The sequence below is a fragment of the Cyprinus carpio genome, chromosome B20 (assembly GCF_018340385.1).
Source record: "Cyprinus carpio isolate SPL01 chromosome B20, ASM1834038v1, whole genome shotgun sequence".
Taxonomy (NCBI): Eukaryota; Metazoa; Chordata; class Actinopteri; order Cypriniformes; family Cyprinidae; genus Cyprinus; species Cyprinus carpio.
Window position 1 is genome coordinate 20,715,405 of NC_056616.1, and position 18,760 is coordinate 20,734,164.

The following is an 18,760-nucleotide window of genomic DNA, read 5'->3' on the forward strand; positions in this document are numbered from 1 at the left end:
AAGCAGTGTGACTAAAATGGCTGGCTAATACCATACCTACGGTGAAACATGGTGATAGCAGCATCATGCTGTGAGGATGTTTCACTTAGAAAATAAGCCTTAAGATTACAGATCACAGATCAACTCTGGCGTTTTTGCCAAAATGTATACAGAAAAAGCAGCAAGCAAGCGTACCATTTCATTCTTAAAAGGCTGTACCTTTGAAATAGCATGCTTCTAATTAAGAGCTGAAATTAGTTTCTTAATCATATTCAAATATTAAAAAGGTTAAACACCAAAGAACACTGCTGTCCATCCATTCGGGTTTAGTAAAGCTTGAACAGACTCACGTTTTGAGCATATTTAAATTTTGGTAGTATATTAGGAAAGGACAGATCCATCTTTTCTTTTAAGGGTTAAAAAATACATAACATCCATGGAATATGATGAATTTGGATGGCTTGTTAAGCTTACATTACTATTACATCGATGCATAATCTCAGTAAATTGCCACAATGCAGAGTCAATTTACAAATGACATCAATATTACAAAACTGCAGTAAAACAGCAAGCACAGCTGATTATTCTCTAGCTGATTATTGTAATTCTACTAGTGAAAGTGAGGCGGTTGGAGGATGCTGAGTCGGTAACAGCTGGTTGAGGAGGTGATGCAGTGAGGGGTAAGGCATCTGCAGGAGCTCCCTACTATAAGCTACAGTCGCCATGGCAACGCTGGGGGAAATTAGGTGTTAAAGGAGTATCTTGTTATGCACAAAAGCACAATGCACCAGTAATTTGTTTTTGTTTTGAAAGTTAGACAGTAGATATCCACAATCATCTGAGTGTGAAAACATTGCATGCATGAGTGTTTTTATAGCATGTCATGACATATCAGTCACTATGATATAGGCTACTATGATAACACTGTAGCTTAGCTTGTGTGTGTGTGTTTTAAATGTACTGTGAATACATGCTGTCCCACCAGTTAGATTTAATATCAGTAAACTGTAAAATACCAAAGCATAAGTTTTAGCAGCCTGCTTTAATAACACCTTCCCAGCATCTGAAAAGATCCCACTCCTGTATGTGGGACTGCAGCTTCAGCGCCCTGGGTGGAATTTAGAGACAGAATGATGATTTGAAAGGAAGCTTATTCAGCTGTAACAATCCGATGAGGAATTCAGTCTCAGGTGGTGGTGGAAGTTTGCAGTCTGTCTCTGAGCAGAGGGGATTTTCTAACCTCTATTTATTTCCTTTAAGCTTCAGTGCATCTAACAAAAAATCATTAGAAGTTGCGAAATGTGTTTATTGTGTGTATACTGTATACATCAAATAGATAAATAATTTAGAGAATGGGTTTAATAACATTATAACTGCTGTATGATACAGTTTTTTTTTATTATTTACTCACCTACTAACAATATATTTTGACAGCGTCTTCTACGTAGGTGCTGAAGGACAGTAAAAAACACTTTGGATAAATAATACATAGAATATATAACATGAGCTTTTGTAATATTAAGTTAAATGCGAAAACGTATTATTATTATTATTATTAATGCATAACAAAATAGGCATTTCATTTGTATAAGGAAAAACAAACGCACACTTCTTCCTTAGTTTTGTAGGATGTACTGCTCTCCAGGTGGCCTGAAAATTGTTAACTGGTGTGGGTGAAAATTATGACTATCTGCAGAACAGCAGCTCTATCATTAACCTGTCAAAGCCATTGTGGTTGGAGTTTTGTGAAGCATCGCCATTCAAATGCAGAATATATCACGCTGTTATTACACTGTGCTCCCAACTTTTGGAGGTCGTTCGTGATGTGATATCAGATGTGAGGATTTTCTAGGCCCTGCAGGGAAGTTCATCAGATTTAATCTGGTGGATGGGTCTATCACGAAACTCTTCTGGGCTGGTGCATCGAAGTCTTTGCAGAGAAGAGTGATTAGCCCTCATCTGGGCTATGTAATGCACCAGCGAGTTGATGCTGCAGTCACATTTCCACGGGTTGTCTTGCAGAAACACCTCCTTTAACCCTGAATCAATCAGAGATGTGATTAACATGTTACTCTTAACAGATAAGAATAAATAATTATTTGTATTTGTTTTCTACCACAAAATTTTGTTACATCCTCTTTTCTGCTAATTAGATTATCTAGATTTTTCCGTTTATTTTTAGGTTTGATATTTAGAGTTGCATTTTTAAGACAAAATGATAACTGACTACTGATAAATGACTACAGCTCAAAATTACTATGGAAGACTTAAAATCTAATTTATTTGAGGGTCATTGGCCAAAAGTCAATGTTGCTTTATATCTAGCTATATTATTTTTTTTTTTAAATCAACTATATTCTTTACATTTCCATTTCAAAAATGTTAAAACAAAAATGGTAACTAAAAAAAGTAGATATTCTTGTGTGTTTTTCTTCTTTTTCCTATTTGTTTTTTGTGATACAACAGTATGGGCCAAATCAAAAAACGAGTCTGATTGGGGTCGGAGGAACCTAAAACTAGCCTAATCATTTTTGGTTGTCTTAGAACTGATAGCCAACTCACATGCTAGTCTTACTTCTTACCTTGCATGTTGGCTAGCATGTTTCCATCAATGGCATGAAGCTGATTCCCACTTAAGCCCACGTGAGTAAGTTTAGGTGTGTGGCGGAACACGTCAGCTGGCAGACTCTCAATTTTATTCTTTCTCACATAGAGTTCCTGCAGATTGGAAAGACCTTCTAGCGTGGCCGCAGTGAGCGTGGAGAGAAAATTGTTGTCTAGCACCAGCATCTCAAGACCAATCAGAGATGCAAAGGTCCCATCTTGGATATTCTTCAGCTTGTTGTTGTCCAAATTGAGAAAAAGCAGCTCGTCAAGTCCGACAAAGGCTTTGGGTGAGATGCTTTGGATGTGGTTCAAGGCTAGATCCAGGACTTTGAGGGCAATCAGAGGCTTAAATGTATTTGGTGGGAGAGCAGTGAGGGCGTTCAGGGGCAGATCCAGCTCTGAGAGGTTCCTCATGCCAATGAACATGTTAGGTTTCAGGCTAGCTATCTGATTCTGGCCCAGCATGAGAAAGCGTAGGTTTAGGAGATCTTTGAAGCCCTTCACTGGGAGTTTGGACATTCGGTTTCCTTGCAGATTCAGAAGCATTAGTCGCTGGGCACCAGAAAATGCTTGAGGGTGTATTGATTTGATTGAGTTTCGCTCAAAGTTTACGCTCTCGATTTTAGGGACGGAGCTCAGGATGTTGGCTGGGAGATCCTGCAATAAATTTTCTCCTGAAAATTAAGAAACAGAAGGAAGCGAAAGAGGTGGGTTTAATAAGTTTTGCTGAAGTGAACATCATTTATGCTCATACTTAGGGTAAACAAACAATAGAGTACAACAGTCGAGTTCCAGGAGTAAAAATCCCATTCATTTTCTCCGTAGGGGAATTGTTTTTTAATGAATACTTTAACTTTACTTTACTTTTAATGAACTTATAGGAGAAACCTAAGGGAAAAATACAGCTGAAAAAGCAGACAGGCACCGTACTCTATATAAAGACAATACCTCAAATTCTGCAGCTGATTTACATAGATCGACCAGAATATCATAGAGAGTTGAGGGTATGTTGAGACAAGCACCTAGCAACCACCCAAAATACCCTAGTAATGGTCTAATATCCATTTCAAATACCTTAGCAATGGCCTTGCAACCATTCATAACACCCTAGTATTATTGTGATGGCTGTTATCTACATTTTCTTCAGAAGATGTAAAAATATACTTATTCAATTAAAAGAATACCATTCTTTTAACTTGTCCATTCTTTACTGTAATACCACACAAATTACAAATTGTCCATTCTTCAATGTAATACCACACAAGTTTTAATCCAAATGAGAGGTTTGGGTCTGAGCACTGGGTCAGGAATAATAACTAATGGACTAACAGTGTAACCATAGTAACCGTCAAATTACCATAATAATTGTAATTATTACTACTGTAAAACATTAATATAGGAATACTGAATTTCCTTTAAGTGTACATTGGTTCAGTGTACTTTAAAATTTGTCACTGTTATATGTGTGTGTGTGTGTGTGTGTGTGTGTGTGTGTGTGTGTGTGTGTGTGTGTGTGTGTGTGTATATATATATATATATATATAATTTTTTATTTGAACAAAAACACAGTAAAAACAGTACAATTTAATACAAAATTGTTTTCTATTTTAATATATTTCAAAATATAATTTATTTCTGTGACAGCAAAGCTGAATTTTCAGCAGCCACTACTACTAAATTCAGTGTCACATGATTCTTCAGAAATCATTATAATATGCTGATTTAGTGTTCAAGAAACAATAATAACAATCTTAATCTGTTTAATATGTTAGTGGAAACTGTGATACATTTTATTTCAGGATTCTTTGATAAATAAAAAGTTTTAAAATTGACTGTCACAGTCACTTTTGATCAATGTTATGCAGCCTCGCTAAATGAGAGTATTAATTTCTTTCAAAAGAAAAAAAATAAAAATTTGTATGGTTACATGAAAATGTTTATTTTAATATAAAACTTGTTCCTTATATTTTGTCATGAGGGTTAGTACTATTACTGAGCACATTTCCTCCCCCCAAAAAAGTTTGCAGTCTGCTCACCCATTTTAAGGATCCATGTGTCCAGAGGGAGTTTGGGTGGGATGCTCTCAAGTCCCTTCTTCTGACAACTGACTTCAGTCTTTTCCGTACTGGATTTCTGGCTGCATTTACAAGTATCGGGGCAGTTTTCCATGGCCTCCACAACCCACAGCCACAGCAAGGCTAACCCTGCAACCAGCTTCATATCCCTGAAAACACACAGAGCCAGTGATTTAATTATGCCATAATCCTACTGAAAAGAGCATTAGGAGTATTACTGCAAAAAGAAACCCACATCAAAACAGCCTCAAAACAGACATAATGTTTGTAGTAGATGCAAATTACTTGTGCAGACTTACCTTGTGACCAGATGCTTAACAGGACTTCAGTGTCTAAATTCAAAGCTGCTGTTTCACGCAAAGCTACCAGTCGGTCTGTGCTCGGTCTGAAATGAGCCGAAATGTTTGCCCCTCTATCAAAAAAGTGCAAGGTCTGTAAAAAACTCCCAGCACAGCAAGTTGGTGAGAAAAATGACATGCACAGATCCTGACAGGTTCCCTGCCAAATGAACTCCTGTGTCCCTAGAGAGAAATATGCGGGCATGTTTTTGCGTGGGTGTGTGAATTCACAGGGCACCTTATGCACGGCTTTGATTGTTTAACTTGGCACAGGTATGGTCTGGTTGACGGCAGATTGATGTCACTGTTATATCAGTGAGCACACATGATAATAGGGCCGGTGGGTGAGCACTAGTGATCGGTGGAGGCGCCACAACCGCTCTGCCCTCTGAGAGTCTGCTGAGCTGATAAGGACAAGGACCTCATACATCTTCCCCCTTGGGCTTTTCTTGGCATTGTCCACCAGGATTAACAGTAAGAGCAAGTCACAGTTTCTCGCGAGCATCATCAGTGTCACTCTCATTTTACACTTTGAAAGAGGAGGGCTGGCTGCAGGAAACACGCAGACCTCTAGAGATGATATTATGGCTGCGTCTTTAAGTTTGACGTGTCTGTTCACCGAGATGATTTTATTGCGTGATAAAGACGAAAGCTCTTTCAAGGCCCGCCAACAGCAACACAATACGCAAGCCATCTGGAGCAGCATAATTATAATTTCTCCAGCTCAAAGCTGAGAAAAACTGACGCACCACCTCTCACCACCCAAAAAGAGGAGCAGCCAGAGCTGATAAAAAAAACGTCTGTGTGATTCTGATTAATAGGAATGTGTTAATGCTGCATCTGTTTAACCATTATTAATTTCTGTATCAAGTAAACAAACAAAAACAGCTAGATAAATCAAAGTTTGAAGTGCATTTCATGCTTGTTTTCAGTGCACACTACTTTCAACATTAGTGAACTCCCTCCTACCACCAATCAGATGGATGTGTTGCTGTAAAATTAAACTGCATCTCGAATGCATTTCTCAGCACACTACAGCTCCACTCTCATGCTCTGTCAGCCATGCCAAAGAGTTCCAAAGCTGGATAAATTCCTATAATTTCCAGTGCTGTAATAAATTGCAAATGGACTCAATCAACCGCAGCATGCTGCAGTCAAGAACCCAAAGATTGAAGACAAAACAACATATTACTAGAGGTCACATACTGTCTTAGATTTAATGTCCACCTTCAATGCTTGGGCTCTATTAAAAATGCCCATCTTGCTCTGTATGTGAAGAAACGATGGGTAACCTTTTATATCAGTCCATGGCAAGTTATGATGAATGCACTTGGCTTGGAGTGTATAGCCTCCATATGCAAATATGAAACACAACAGCAAATTTTTGACTTGTTTTCACATGAAACTTCAATTAAATTGGTATTTATACAGTCACCGAAATTATGTTAAAAACAATTGTTCAAACATGCTAAACTCTTACGAAATTGTCACTGGAAAGAAGAAAAGTCTAGTTTAAAAGCTAGAAGCACTTCACACAGATCTAGGCTAACAGATGTAGTCTCTAATAAAGCACAATTTAGCATGACACTGAAACCAATTAGCTTTCTAATGCACATTCATGGGTACTTCATTTGTTGAACATTGGCCAGATAATGAAATGGTTTCATGCATCAGTCACTTTGTCGTTTCCCTTGATGCGGGAAGTGATACTCTGACACTGGATCCTTCACCCCAGGAGCCCAAAATAAGCATCCTTATGCCAGCTGAACTATCACAGAGCAAGCACTACATCAATTGTACATCACATTACTGACATCTAGTGCTAGACTGTAGCTAATGCATAAGAATTATCACTGCCTGTTCCTATACTCTTACGAATCATCCACTGAATGAACTAAGGAATCTGTGAGAGTGGCTATAGAATCAACAAATGATTCACCTAAGTAACATCCTTTTTATAGCTTCCAAGTCTGTCAATGATTTAAGTATGCCCCAAATGTAAAAAAAAATGACAAGGAAAATAAAGTAAAAAGCAATTCGTTTTTTTTTCTTTCTCCACTAAAATGTTTTTGATTGGTCTCAAAGTAGTTGAAAAAGTTTGGGAACCCCTGCTCTAATTAACCAATTGCATGCCACCTTTGAAATTTTCAGTCAAATAACTAATATTGCAATATTAATAGATGACAACACACTAGTACTACCATTGGGTGATTGCATACTACATTGCCAGTTGTAGTATATCATTCTTGAGTTGCCTAACAACAATGTGCCAACAATGACTATAACAGGGCTTTCTAATACTAAATGTTCACCTTCATTAATTCTTCAGAAAAAGATCTTATGGCATGGGGTTGAGTAGATTGGCTTTGTTGGGCTCTAGTCTGTACCTGCAAAGCCATCAGTGCAAAGCCAGGAATTACTGACAGGGGAAAAAAAAGGATAATGTAAATTGGATTTTAAAAAGAGGATGGCATCTACAGTAGGAATTTAGGCTCAACAGTCAAAATTAACTATCAAATATCTTCAAAAATGTAACCGATAAAAGAATGTATTCTGGACATTTCATTTTGTGGCAACACATGTGGCAGACGGTTTGTCTAGTGGTTTAATTATTAATGCATATTTAAAAATTGTTTGTACAGAAATTGATTGCCAGATAACCAAATTTAACAAAAGTCAACATTCTAAAATTTAACCAGATAAATAACATTGTACAATGCTTCATTTCACTGCGATAAAGTTAAAGCTCATCTTAGTCATAAACACTTATTTCAAACTTTCATTAGGACAAATATTATGCCCACAGGTGATATACTTCCATAAAAGATAAGTTAAGAAAAGCTTTACATTACACATTCACAGTTTTATAGCATTGACATTTTAAATTAAAACCTTAATGAAAATGTAAAGAAGTGTACAAGATTGAAGTTCATAGCTCAAAGTTATTGTTCACAGCAAACAATTATGATTTCGCAAAAGATACTAAGACACTTTACATAGTGCCTGAAATCCAGTTTCAAAAAACGGACTAAAAACAAAACTCATTTTTACGTTGTTTTCAACTGGAAAAAATCTGAGGTAGCAAAGCCAAATTTTGTGAACTTTGGATAAACTAAAGTTGTGTAACAGTGCATAATGCCTAAAATACAAACCAATCCTAACATTTTTCTATTAAGTATGTACAGAAATTAAGAAAATATAGTTTCGTTTTTTTTTTTTTTTTCTCCACAAACTGCTGGTCCTGAGAAAGAACATTACATCTTTTCTTACTATACATATTCAAAAAAATCCCATCATACACAATATACAAAAGCATTACACAAACTGTCATTACAAAAGCCAATGGTAAATAGCCAAGCAGATACTTCAAATGTGTATATGTGTACATAAAATGAGATGTAAAGTTACGGATTATGCAAAACAATCTTGTGAGTAAAAAAAAAAACATCTGTACAACAATATACATCTTTAAGAGATCAAAAATGGGGCAGTGTCCACAATCCGTAAACGTTTTGTGACAAAGCAGAAAATTTGGTTTTAACTTGATGCTCAATTACAAAAAAAGTCAAAGATTTAAAAAAGATGCCAAGCTGCTAAGAATTCATTCCCATGTCTGATGTTCAATCTCATCCTGAGGAAAGTTTTATTTGCCCCGAGTGTCCGTAACAGATTGAGTCTGTGAGTCCTCAGTATATTCCTGGGAAAATGCGGAACGGGACAGCTTTGCAGTACTCGTCCCATGCAGAGCCGTACTTTTTCCTGCACTGGTGTTCGTCCCGTGCGTTACGGTGCACCAGCAGAGTGATCAAGTAAATCAGGTAAAAGTACGGGATCAAATGGTTGAATCCTACAGGAAAGATCAGGAATAAAATGCAGGACTGAGTCAAGTCAGAATGATTGGACAGCTTCACTTCATCAGAAAGGTGAACTGAAGTCAAATGCTTACCACACGGAAGAGACCAGGCCAACCCCATGATGATGTCACCCAAGTAATTAGGATGACGGACCCACCCCCAGAGACCAGACACAATAAGACTCTCTCCAGTTGCAGTAGGGATGGTTTTCAGGTCTGATAAGATTAAAAAACTATTTAAACCAAACTATTTTAACATTCTGTGTTTGTTCTTTTTTTTATTTTTTTTTTTAATTTGTTTCGAGACACTTTTGGGTCAGTGTTGTTTTTGATGGATTCTTACTTATGGGTATTTTCTTTGTGTTGGATATAGTATCCAACTCCTGTAAGGGACATTTGAAACGTTGCGTTTAAAGTCTGAGCATATTAATATTGTGTTCTTTAAAACTAGTGTAGCTAAAGAAAAACTGATAAAAAACACAGCAGAAACTGACCATTCATAATGATGAGAGTAATGATCCAGAATGCAGAGAGTTCATTGGGATGGCTGACTAGATAGTAGGCTTGACAGGTGAATGTGAAGGGAACGAAAGCCAGATCTCCAAATGTCAACATAAATCCGAAGCCATCGTACACTATATCCATCATGGTCAGAAGTTTCTCCTGAAATACAGAGTGATTTGATTACAATCAGTTGATGGTTTCCACACCACATTAAGAAATAATTGTGTTTAATTTGTAAAACATTTGTTATACCTCATGCCAAAAGCCATCAACGACCCACAGGAGCTGGAAGATGTTGACCAGGAGCATCGCTGGAGAGGGATTCTCTAGATTCTGGTGCTTCATTTCAGCTTGCAACATCACAAAGTTAATCAAAACCTGTGGAAACAAGCAATGATTATGTTTCTTCAATTGAGAAAAAAGAAAACAATATAGCTTATAACACAATTTTTAATCATGATTGAAAAAGTGAAATTTGAGTGTTACTGATTTTTGACCACAAGAGGGAGCGATTACAACATCAGTCTAACCAAACTAAACCATCACTGGACAGATGTGAAACAATAAAAACACTCACCCAACCCATCAGGCCTGGGCGCATTTCACAGAAGAACTTGATATCGAAGTTCTTGATGCGGGGATTTAACTCTCTGCCCATGAAGAAGTCATAGATAATGTAGCCTAGAAGAATAAATGAACAAGAATAAACTTTTAATTATACTTAACATAAATGGAAATTCTCCCTTGCAATCTCTATGAACTGGTCTTAATGGAAGGCTTATTTACTAAAGATAAACAGCTGTGATTGGTCTAACCTGAACTGAGAAAAGTAGCAGGAACTATATGACAACTGTGTTTGGATGATTATTTAAACCTAAATAATGGTGATTAGAAACTTTAAAAGCCACTGAAGTGAAAATACCCAGAGCTAAGATGAGAGAAGATAGTCAATGCAGTCTGATTTTACACTAAACATCTTACCAGAGTTGCCTCCAGGAGCGAGCTCATCTTCAGACGCCCAGCGGGAGCGGATGAAAAGGTAGATGCTGAGAAGAGTGACGATGAGCAGGGCCGAGGTGTAGAACTGCAGGAAGTGAGCATGGATGTAGCTGAGGTCCACCTCCTGATACATGGCAACACCTACTGCCACAGCCGTGAGGAGAAGTGCATAGAAACCTGATGCAGAACACAATCAGAGATCATTAAAACAGATCACTCACAACTATCGGAGTAGTAAAGTTTTAAAAACCAAACATAAATATGCCTTATTTTAAGCAGTTCACTTCCAGAACAAAAATTTACAGATCATGTACTCACCCCCTTGTCATCCAAGATGTTCCTGTCTTTCTTTCTTTCTTCAATGTAAAAAATAAATTATGTTTTTTGAGGAAAACATAGGAAGAAGTGTCTTAACTAGTGAAACGATCAGTTATTTTCTAAAAAATATGTACAATTTATATACTTTGTTAACCTCAAACGCTTGTCTTGCCTAGTTCTGCGTGATCTCTGTGTATTATTTATGACAGTTAGGGTATGTCGAAAAACTCCCATCTTATTTTCTCCTCCAACTTCAAAATCATCCTACATCGCTGCAGAAGTACCAACCAAGTGTTTACAAAGTGAACATGCAAAGAAGATCAAACGCCTTAAAAATGAGATAGGAGTTTTTCGACATACCCTAACTGTCATGAACCAGAGTGCACAGAGTTCACGCAGAACTAGACAAGACGTGTGTTTGAGGTTAAAAAGTATATAAATTGTACATATATTTAGAAAATAACCAATCGTTTCGCTAGATAAGACCCTTCTTCCTTCATTTAGAGCCCTTTCAAGCTTCATTTTGGAAGTTCAAACTCGGGGATGCCATAGAAGTCCACTATATGGAGAGAAATCCTGAAATATTTTCCTCAAAAAACATAACTGCTTTACGACTGAAGAAAGAAAGACATGAATATCTTGGATGACAAGCGGGTGAGTACATTATCTGTAAATTTTTGTTCTGGAAGTGAACTACTCCTTTAAGTTTGTTAAATGGTAGTCTTTTATATTGACATTAGAAATGATAACATAAAATATATCAACAATGAAGACTAACCATTAATCCTGTATTTCAAAGTTTTCCCATTCTTGAGAGGCATTCCTTCAACGAGCTGTAGGGTGGAGAGATGGAGAGAGATGAAGGATTCACATGCGACCACTAATCAGTGTTGTTCTTAACTGAAACTAATAATTTTGTTAACTCAAATAAACCTGAAATAACCAAAATTAAAATATTAGATAAAAAAAAAAAAACTTTACTTAGAAAGGTAGAACGAAATTAAAGAAAAAAGTATAAACTAAATACTAAGTAATAATTATATTATACTTACTATATTGTTACATTATTATTATTATACTCATAAAGTACTAAAGTTGCTAAAAATGAAATAAGATAAATTAAAGCTAAACAGATATCAAAACCTAAAATGGCAAAAACATATTAAAAAATGAACAATTACATAAAAAAAAAAATATGACAACAAAAACTAACTGAAAATATGAATAAATACTATAATATATATAATTTACTAACATAACACCAGTGGGACAAACAGTATAGCTCTGGAATGTTTGATAAAATTAAGTTTAACATAATAATTTTTGCATTTGCAGCATAGGATTTTCATAATATTTCAATCATTATAACTAAAATACATTATGATATATTACAGTGATTCTCAAATATTTTATATATTACATAACCATGTAGTAACATCTGTAAAAGGGACACAATCCAAAGTAATATTCATGAACAAATAAGTCTGGCAAAGAGTTGTTTCATGTTATGCACCATAAGTAATAAATTAAAATATGACTGGATAAGCCATATATAAAACTGTTGTATTTTTTGAAGTCTGTAATAATGCATCTAGTAGTGACGCTGCTTTGCAATTGTATAGAAATGCATAGTTATAGTGTGATTAGACTGGATGAGATGCATCAAGCTAAATCTTTCTGCTTGGGGTCACATATCATGCAGTAGATAAAATATAAAATAAACCAGCTCTATCATAAACAAGGTATTAAATACATACTCAGTAATAAATGATCGCTTGGCAATCAGCTCTTTTATATTTCTGAAAAAACCCAGAATCATCTTCAAATAATCTGTTTAAAGTCATGGAAACGTGCTGTAATTTTCAGATCCCATCTTAATTACCTTTAAAGGGATACTCCATCCCAAAATGAAAATTTTGTCATTAATCACTTACCGTTGAATAACTGATGGCAGATGGAGTATTCTGACGATGCTTTTCATACTTTTCTGGACCTTGACACTGTTATTTATTTGGCAGTCTATGGGACAGTCACAAGCCTCCCTGTTTTCATCCAAAATATCTTAAATTGTGCTTCAAAGGCGAACGAAGCTTTTACGGGTTTGGAACGACATGGGGGTAAGTGAATAATGACAAAATTTTCATTTTGGGATGGAGTAAAATGAAACCAGATGTTTTCCAACGAGGCTCTCTATCCGCATGCTACCAATAGTGATTAATCTAATCTAGCCTGCTTTACTACAGCTAACAGGCAAAGCAGAAATGAGAGCCACGGAGTTATGTGGTCATGTGTGTGGTCATGTGTCTAGTGGTGTGTTGTGATTGGTGGTCATTTGATTTGTGGACAGTACCTTTCCGACAGGGAGCAGGGAGAAAAAGCCAGAGCAGGACGATGCCAAAGACCTGACAGTCCCAAAGAGACTCAAGGGCAGGGAGCTCAAGAGGGAAGCTCTGGAGACTGGCATCCTTCTGCCCGCAGAGAATCAGCAATGCCAACACAGCCACAGGCAACAGAAACATCAGGAAGAACACACCTGAAAGACAGGAGGGAATGGATAATCATAACTTATGATTTACTGGAAATATCTATTCACATTTCAATGCACAATATTCTGATAATAATTAATAATGAATATTTCCCTGCTTGCTTTGCTGTAGACTTTGAGACCATATTCTACTTTTTTTAAGCTTTTTGTTTGTAGCAAAATTATTTAGACCAACATATTGCATCAGGTTTGTGCTGTGGATGCCTACACAGTCCAAAATCACATTAAATTGCTGAGAAGACTCACCAACTCTTCCTCCAAACTCCAGATCAGTCGTTTTGATGGCACTGGCAGTGGGTGGTTTAGTTCGCAATAATGTCTCCGTCTCTGTCTTTTGCTCCAACTCTACTGTCTTGCCATCACCCTGGTCCTTCCTGCGCCGTAGATTGTAGCGCCCACCTGCCTGGTTCTCTGATTCAGTCTCTGTCTTCTCCTGTTAGAACATTTCAATAAGAGAGCATTCTAAATATGAATACTTTATTCATAAAAATAATAAATACATAAGATATCAATACTTTTATTCAGCAGTGATGCATAAAAAAATGACAGTAAAGACATTTATGTTACAAAAGATTTCTATTTCAAACAAAAATCACAACTGTTTTCAACATTTAAAACAATAAGGAATGCTTCTTGAACAACAAATACTAGAATGATTTCTCTAAAGGGTCATGTCACACTACAGACTGGAGTAACAGCTGCTGAAAATTCAGCTTTGTTCTCACAAGAATAAATTACATTTAAAAGAAAATCATTAGTTACTTTAAATTTTATAAATATTTGACTGCATGTTTGGCGAATGCATTTGTCAATGAAGACCCCAAACCTTTGAGCAACCCCAATAGAGCCACTGCTTTTCAGGTTAAGAATCCAATTAAAAATAGTGTTGTTTTTTTATGTACATATTTGTATGTGTTGTGTCATGCTCGAGCACAAAGTTTCAGTGGCAATCAATCTCAACGTCAGTCCAAGTCAAGAAAAGAAACTATTAGGATTACACAGTGTAAAGCTAAAGCCGTCTGGTCATGCTTTGTAAAGCCCATTCAATTGTCCCATGAGCAGAAACATGCTGTAAAATGTGAGGGTATGATTAAACAGAGCCCACAGTCAGCTTTAGCTTTGTGTGCACAACTAAATGGCCTCCTGTCACACATGAGAGGCACAACATGCATGCATCATGACATTCCAGCCTTAACTACAGCAGTTTCTAACATCTGACAGGAAACATTAAGGAGGTTCTATTGCTGCTAGTGATTAAGACATTAATAAAATGTGAATCCGTGATGTATTCATACCTCAGTGATTGTGGAAGCTGTATTAGCTGTATTATTTTCCTCTTTCTTCTCATGTTTGCTGTTGCTATTGTTCTCGTGTGTCATCGACTGAAACAGATGGCAGTCAAGGACACATAAAGTGAACCCATGAGGAGAGACAAATGAGTTAACAGCATTAAAATGTTTGCGTTAACTGCTTTAAATTAGATTCAACTTCTTTACTTGTAATCAACCGGAATAAAATGTATTTCAAAATATAATAAAACAGAAAAAAAGTTGAATTTAAAAGTTGTTTTAAATTGTAATAATACTTCATAATTTTACAGTTTTTACTGTATTTCTAATCATATAAATGCAGCCTCGGTGAGCATGAGACTTCTTTTTAAAAGTTCTAAAAATCTTACCAAAATTCTTGTTAAATCTTAATATGAAAGGACTAATGTTTTTTTTTTGATACTATATATTAAAGTTTTTAATGTATTTGACATCCTGAACATGCTAAATATCAGACAGAGCATGAAGGAGGGGGGTGTGAGAGAAAGAGAAAGACAGACAGAAATAAAGAGTTTGCGTTTGTTTTGTCCTAGCAAACAAGACTCCTTACCACAGGGGTGAGTCGGACCTCCAGTGCTTCTTTGAGTTTTTCCTTGTGCACATCTGTGGTGCGAGAGGAAGATCGGCGGGGCGTCCTAGCTGGAGAACGGGAACGACTGCGACGCGGGCGTCCCGGCGAGCGAGAGCGGGATCTGGACCGAGAGCGTGTAACTCCCTGCTTAAATACTGTCAGGCTCTGCAATTAAAAAACAACAACATCCAGACCGCAACTTAATCTAGTGTTTCCTTATTGTACCATAATGTCACTTAATTAAAAATCTATATAACTGGATTTAAAACCTAAAAATAAAGCTTTAGAATTTTAAAACATTTGAAGAAATACTATGACATAAACTAATAAAAATATTCTGCACAGTTTCTAGGTCACTAATCAATCAAATAAGTAAATTTGTATCACTGATCAAACAAACTCATTTGCACAGACGGTCAGATGCTCTTGCTTCCAGTGAGGCACAATCATTCACTCTTTGAATGATTCTCAAATTCATTCATACCGTGATGTCAGATTCCTTCAGCTCCAGTTCAGTACCATCTTTGTAGATGACAGTGTAGAGCCGAGTCTTGTTGTCATAACTCAGCACCTTGACCTCATAATAAAGGTTACTGCCAGGCCAGCGGCCCATTACAGTATCTCCAATCTGAAACCTTGCAGTCGGCATTGTTTACCTACAAAACAATTAACACAAGATAATTGCCTTTCCTGTTTAACTAACTACTAAACAAACGTAACAGTCTGAAAATTAGGACATATTAGAAACAAAATACATCAACAGCAACTCTGTTAATGATAGTATCCCAGCATGCAGCCTTTAAAGATGAAGTCAAGTGTGTAATATCTGTGCGAAAAGGTTTTTTGGTTTTTACAAAAACCAAAAGTAGGTCATTCACTAAAAAGACAAACTATAAAACTCATAATGGGATCCTGAGATGCTCAAAAAGAGTTTTGGTAGGGCCAGTGTTTAATACTTTTTGGGACAATTAACATATAAATAGCTTACAGTGGTCTCTGCATATTACGCTGGAATAGAAGTATTTTTAAACACAGTTCACCTTTATAATCTTAATGCACATGAGCATATGCATGTCCCTTCAAAACAAACCAGTAATCTATCTTTACAGACTTAAAGATTCTCTGTGATATTTCACACACGTTCAGTGGTAAACCCGTAAGGGAAACACCAGAGTAGCTGTACATGGCCTGATGACAATGAAGTGATGATGTCAGCTGCCGTCTCAGAAGTGCTGATGGGTCTGAATTACACACCCACACTGTACTCTCTGCACCAGCACTATTGTTGAGCTCTCAATGGCCTTTATGAGAGGGATTCTACTATCACACAGGTATCAACAACTTCTGGCCAGTGAGATGACTTTTACTATCCATATGCAGACCAAAGAAATAAATAAAAATAAAATCACTACAGAAAGATCAATACAAGTATTTTTGTTTATAAATTCACACTTCTCTACTTAACTGGTTCTCATTTTTGGATCTACACATAATTAGCACCATCTGGTGCATCTTTATAGAATATTGCCCTAAAACACCATTAAGCTACTATGTGTTAAAAAGTAAAAATAATAAATAAAATAATTAAAATACTTTTTTTGTATAATTTTTGCAGACATTCATACTCAAAATAACAAATAATATAGAATTTAAGCTGTATAACCCAAAAACAAGACACTTAATAAACAATAAAACGTATTTATAAATATAAAATATGCTTGCTTGCAACCATTTAGACTAGTTTTTCAATAAATACAATGCTTAAATAATATAATAATATATAATAAATTGAGCACTAATAATAATAATATATTATTCAAAATGCAGAATATGTTTTTAATTGTTGCAGACAGTCTAACAATTACTGGGTTGTAGTGTCAAAATAATAAAAATTCTTCTGAATATCACTTATTAGATATTTCAAAATAAAATCTAAAAATAAAAAATAAAGTTATTGTCTCAATTTAAATTTTTAACAAACTACCACTTCAAAGCTGAAAGACAGTAATGCTTGATACTGATTTAAAAAAAGAAAAGATGTTTAAGAATACTTCTGAAAATCTGTTTCAGAAAACCAAACACCACCATCAAATCTCTATATGATTTTGGCGCTTAGGCAAGGCCAGAAACAAGCACATCTAGAAGCACTTTATAAGCAGACACTCTCCATTACAGGAAACACCCAAAAAATCATATTGAAACCATATGTGAAGTACTGATCATAAAAACATAAGCCATCTACCCTAAAACCATCTAATCCAATGAAACACATTCCAGACATTCCTGAACCAGATCACAGACACACACCCAAGCACTGAAATGAAGTCCAGCACTGCAGAAATCCGATGTGCTTCCAGAGAGCTGAAGTGAAACTACAGAGCAAAAGATTTAAACTGAGTGAATGTGAGTGGGCGGAGTCTGCTGCTATTGTTATGCAAACAAGGGGGCACACGACGACACGCGCACTTTACTATCACTACAAACATCGACTCAAAGTAAAACTTAAGACAGAAAATCTGACTTTACTCTTTAAATCAACAGTATTTCCAACAGTGACCACATTTTTACATTTTACATTATCAAACCAACGAATAGAATACATTAGCTATGGCGGACTGAATATAAATTCAGGATTATTTATTAGAAATATAATAAATTAAATAGTTATTGTGTCTCATTGTCTCTTTCGTGTGATGCAAAGGCACCCAGAGCAGATTCACATGCTGTTCCTTTAACACGGCAAAAGAATGACACGGGAATGGAGGGAAAACGTCATGTATTCAAACCATTGTCAGTCCGCACGCGAGGGAGGCTCATAAACAGCGACAATAAATCAGTTAATAAACAACGGACACAAAAAAATTCAACGGTTATAATGAACGAATAGTGTATTAAACACAAACGTACTGCCAAAACAGAGTCAAATCAAGTTAACATTAAACGAGACTATTTTGCGCAAGAGTGGAAAGAGTCACTTGCACTTTCGTGCACAAACAGAATAATGAAACTGAAACGTCCAATATAAAATATAATTTTAACTAACTTACTCAAAATTTAAAAAAAAATGAATGACGAAATCGTGAGGAAAAACAGCAGAGCTGTGTTAGAGGACAATAAATGCGCGCCGTGCCAAAGTTTCCTGTGCAACCAGCCGGCTGGAAATCGGGTTATTGAGTCAAATTCCAAACCAGCGACAAACAGTGGTACTATTTACATAAATAAAGAGTTTAAAATATTATGTTACCTGCAGATAGAGCTTGTGCCCGTTAATAGCAATACATTATGCTTCGCTACTTCATAAAAGCGGAGCTAAAGGCGGACTGAACACTGATCTAGTTATGTACCGTTAGCTACGCAGTCACAATATACACATTCCCATACAAAAACAAAACACATGCAGAGTGATTTGATTATGATTTCTTACCTTTAGTCGATCTTAATATTCAAAAAATCTCTAAAGCTTATCCACGGAACTTCATAAAATAAAGAATATTGTTTAAAAAACACTGGCCCCCGCTCTGAACTCGTTCCTCCCTCTGTGACCGCTCAACCTACCAGCGTCCTTGAGGGCGGGAAGCTCTCTGATTGGCTGGGATGGCCTGTTTTTAAATTTTGTAATTTTCTGATTGGACGGCGGTGGGGT

The 18,760-nt window shown here is 36.2% G+C and overlaps 1 protein-coding gene and 1 pseudogene across 1 annotated transcript; both read right to left on the reverse strand.

Moving 5' to 3' along the window:
* Nucleotides 1-333: 333 nt before the first annotated feature.
* Nucleotides 334-7,443, reverse strand: LOC109109710 (insulin-like growth factor-binding protein complex acid labile subunit). The gene is made up of 4 exons (XM_019122785.2): nt 4,961-7,443; nt 4,623-4,810; nt 2,562-3,260; nt 334-2,018 (listed from the first exon to the last, which is right to left on the reverse strand). The coding sequence occupies exons 2-4, from the start codon at nt 4,804-4,806 to the stop codon at nt 1,828-1,830; spliced, it is 1,074 nt and encodes a 357-aa protein (XP_018978330.1). The 5' UTR covers nt 4,807-4,810; nt 4,961-7,443; the 3' UTR covers nt 334-1,827.
* Nucleotides 7,444-7,590: 147 nt separating this feature from the next.
* On the reverse strand, nt 7,591-18,700 carry LOC109109386 (annotated as a pseudogene).
* Nucleotides 18,701-18,760: the final 60 nt, after the last annotated feature.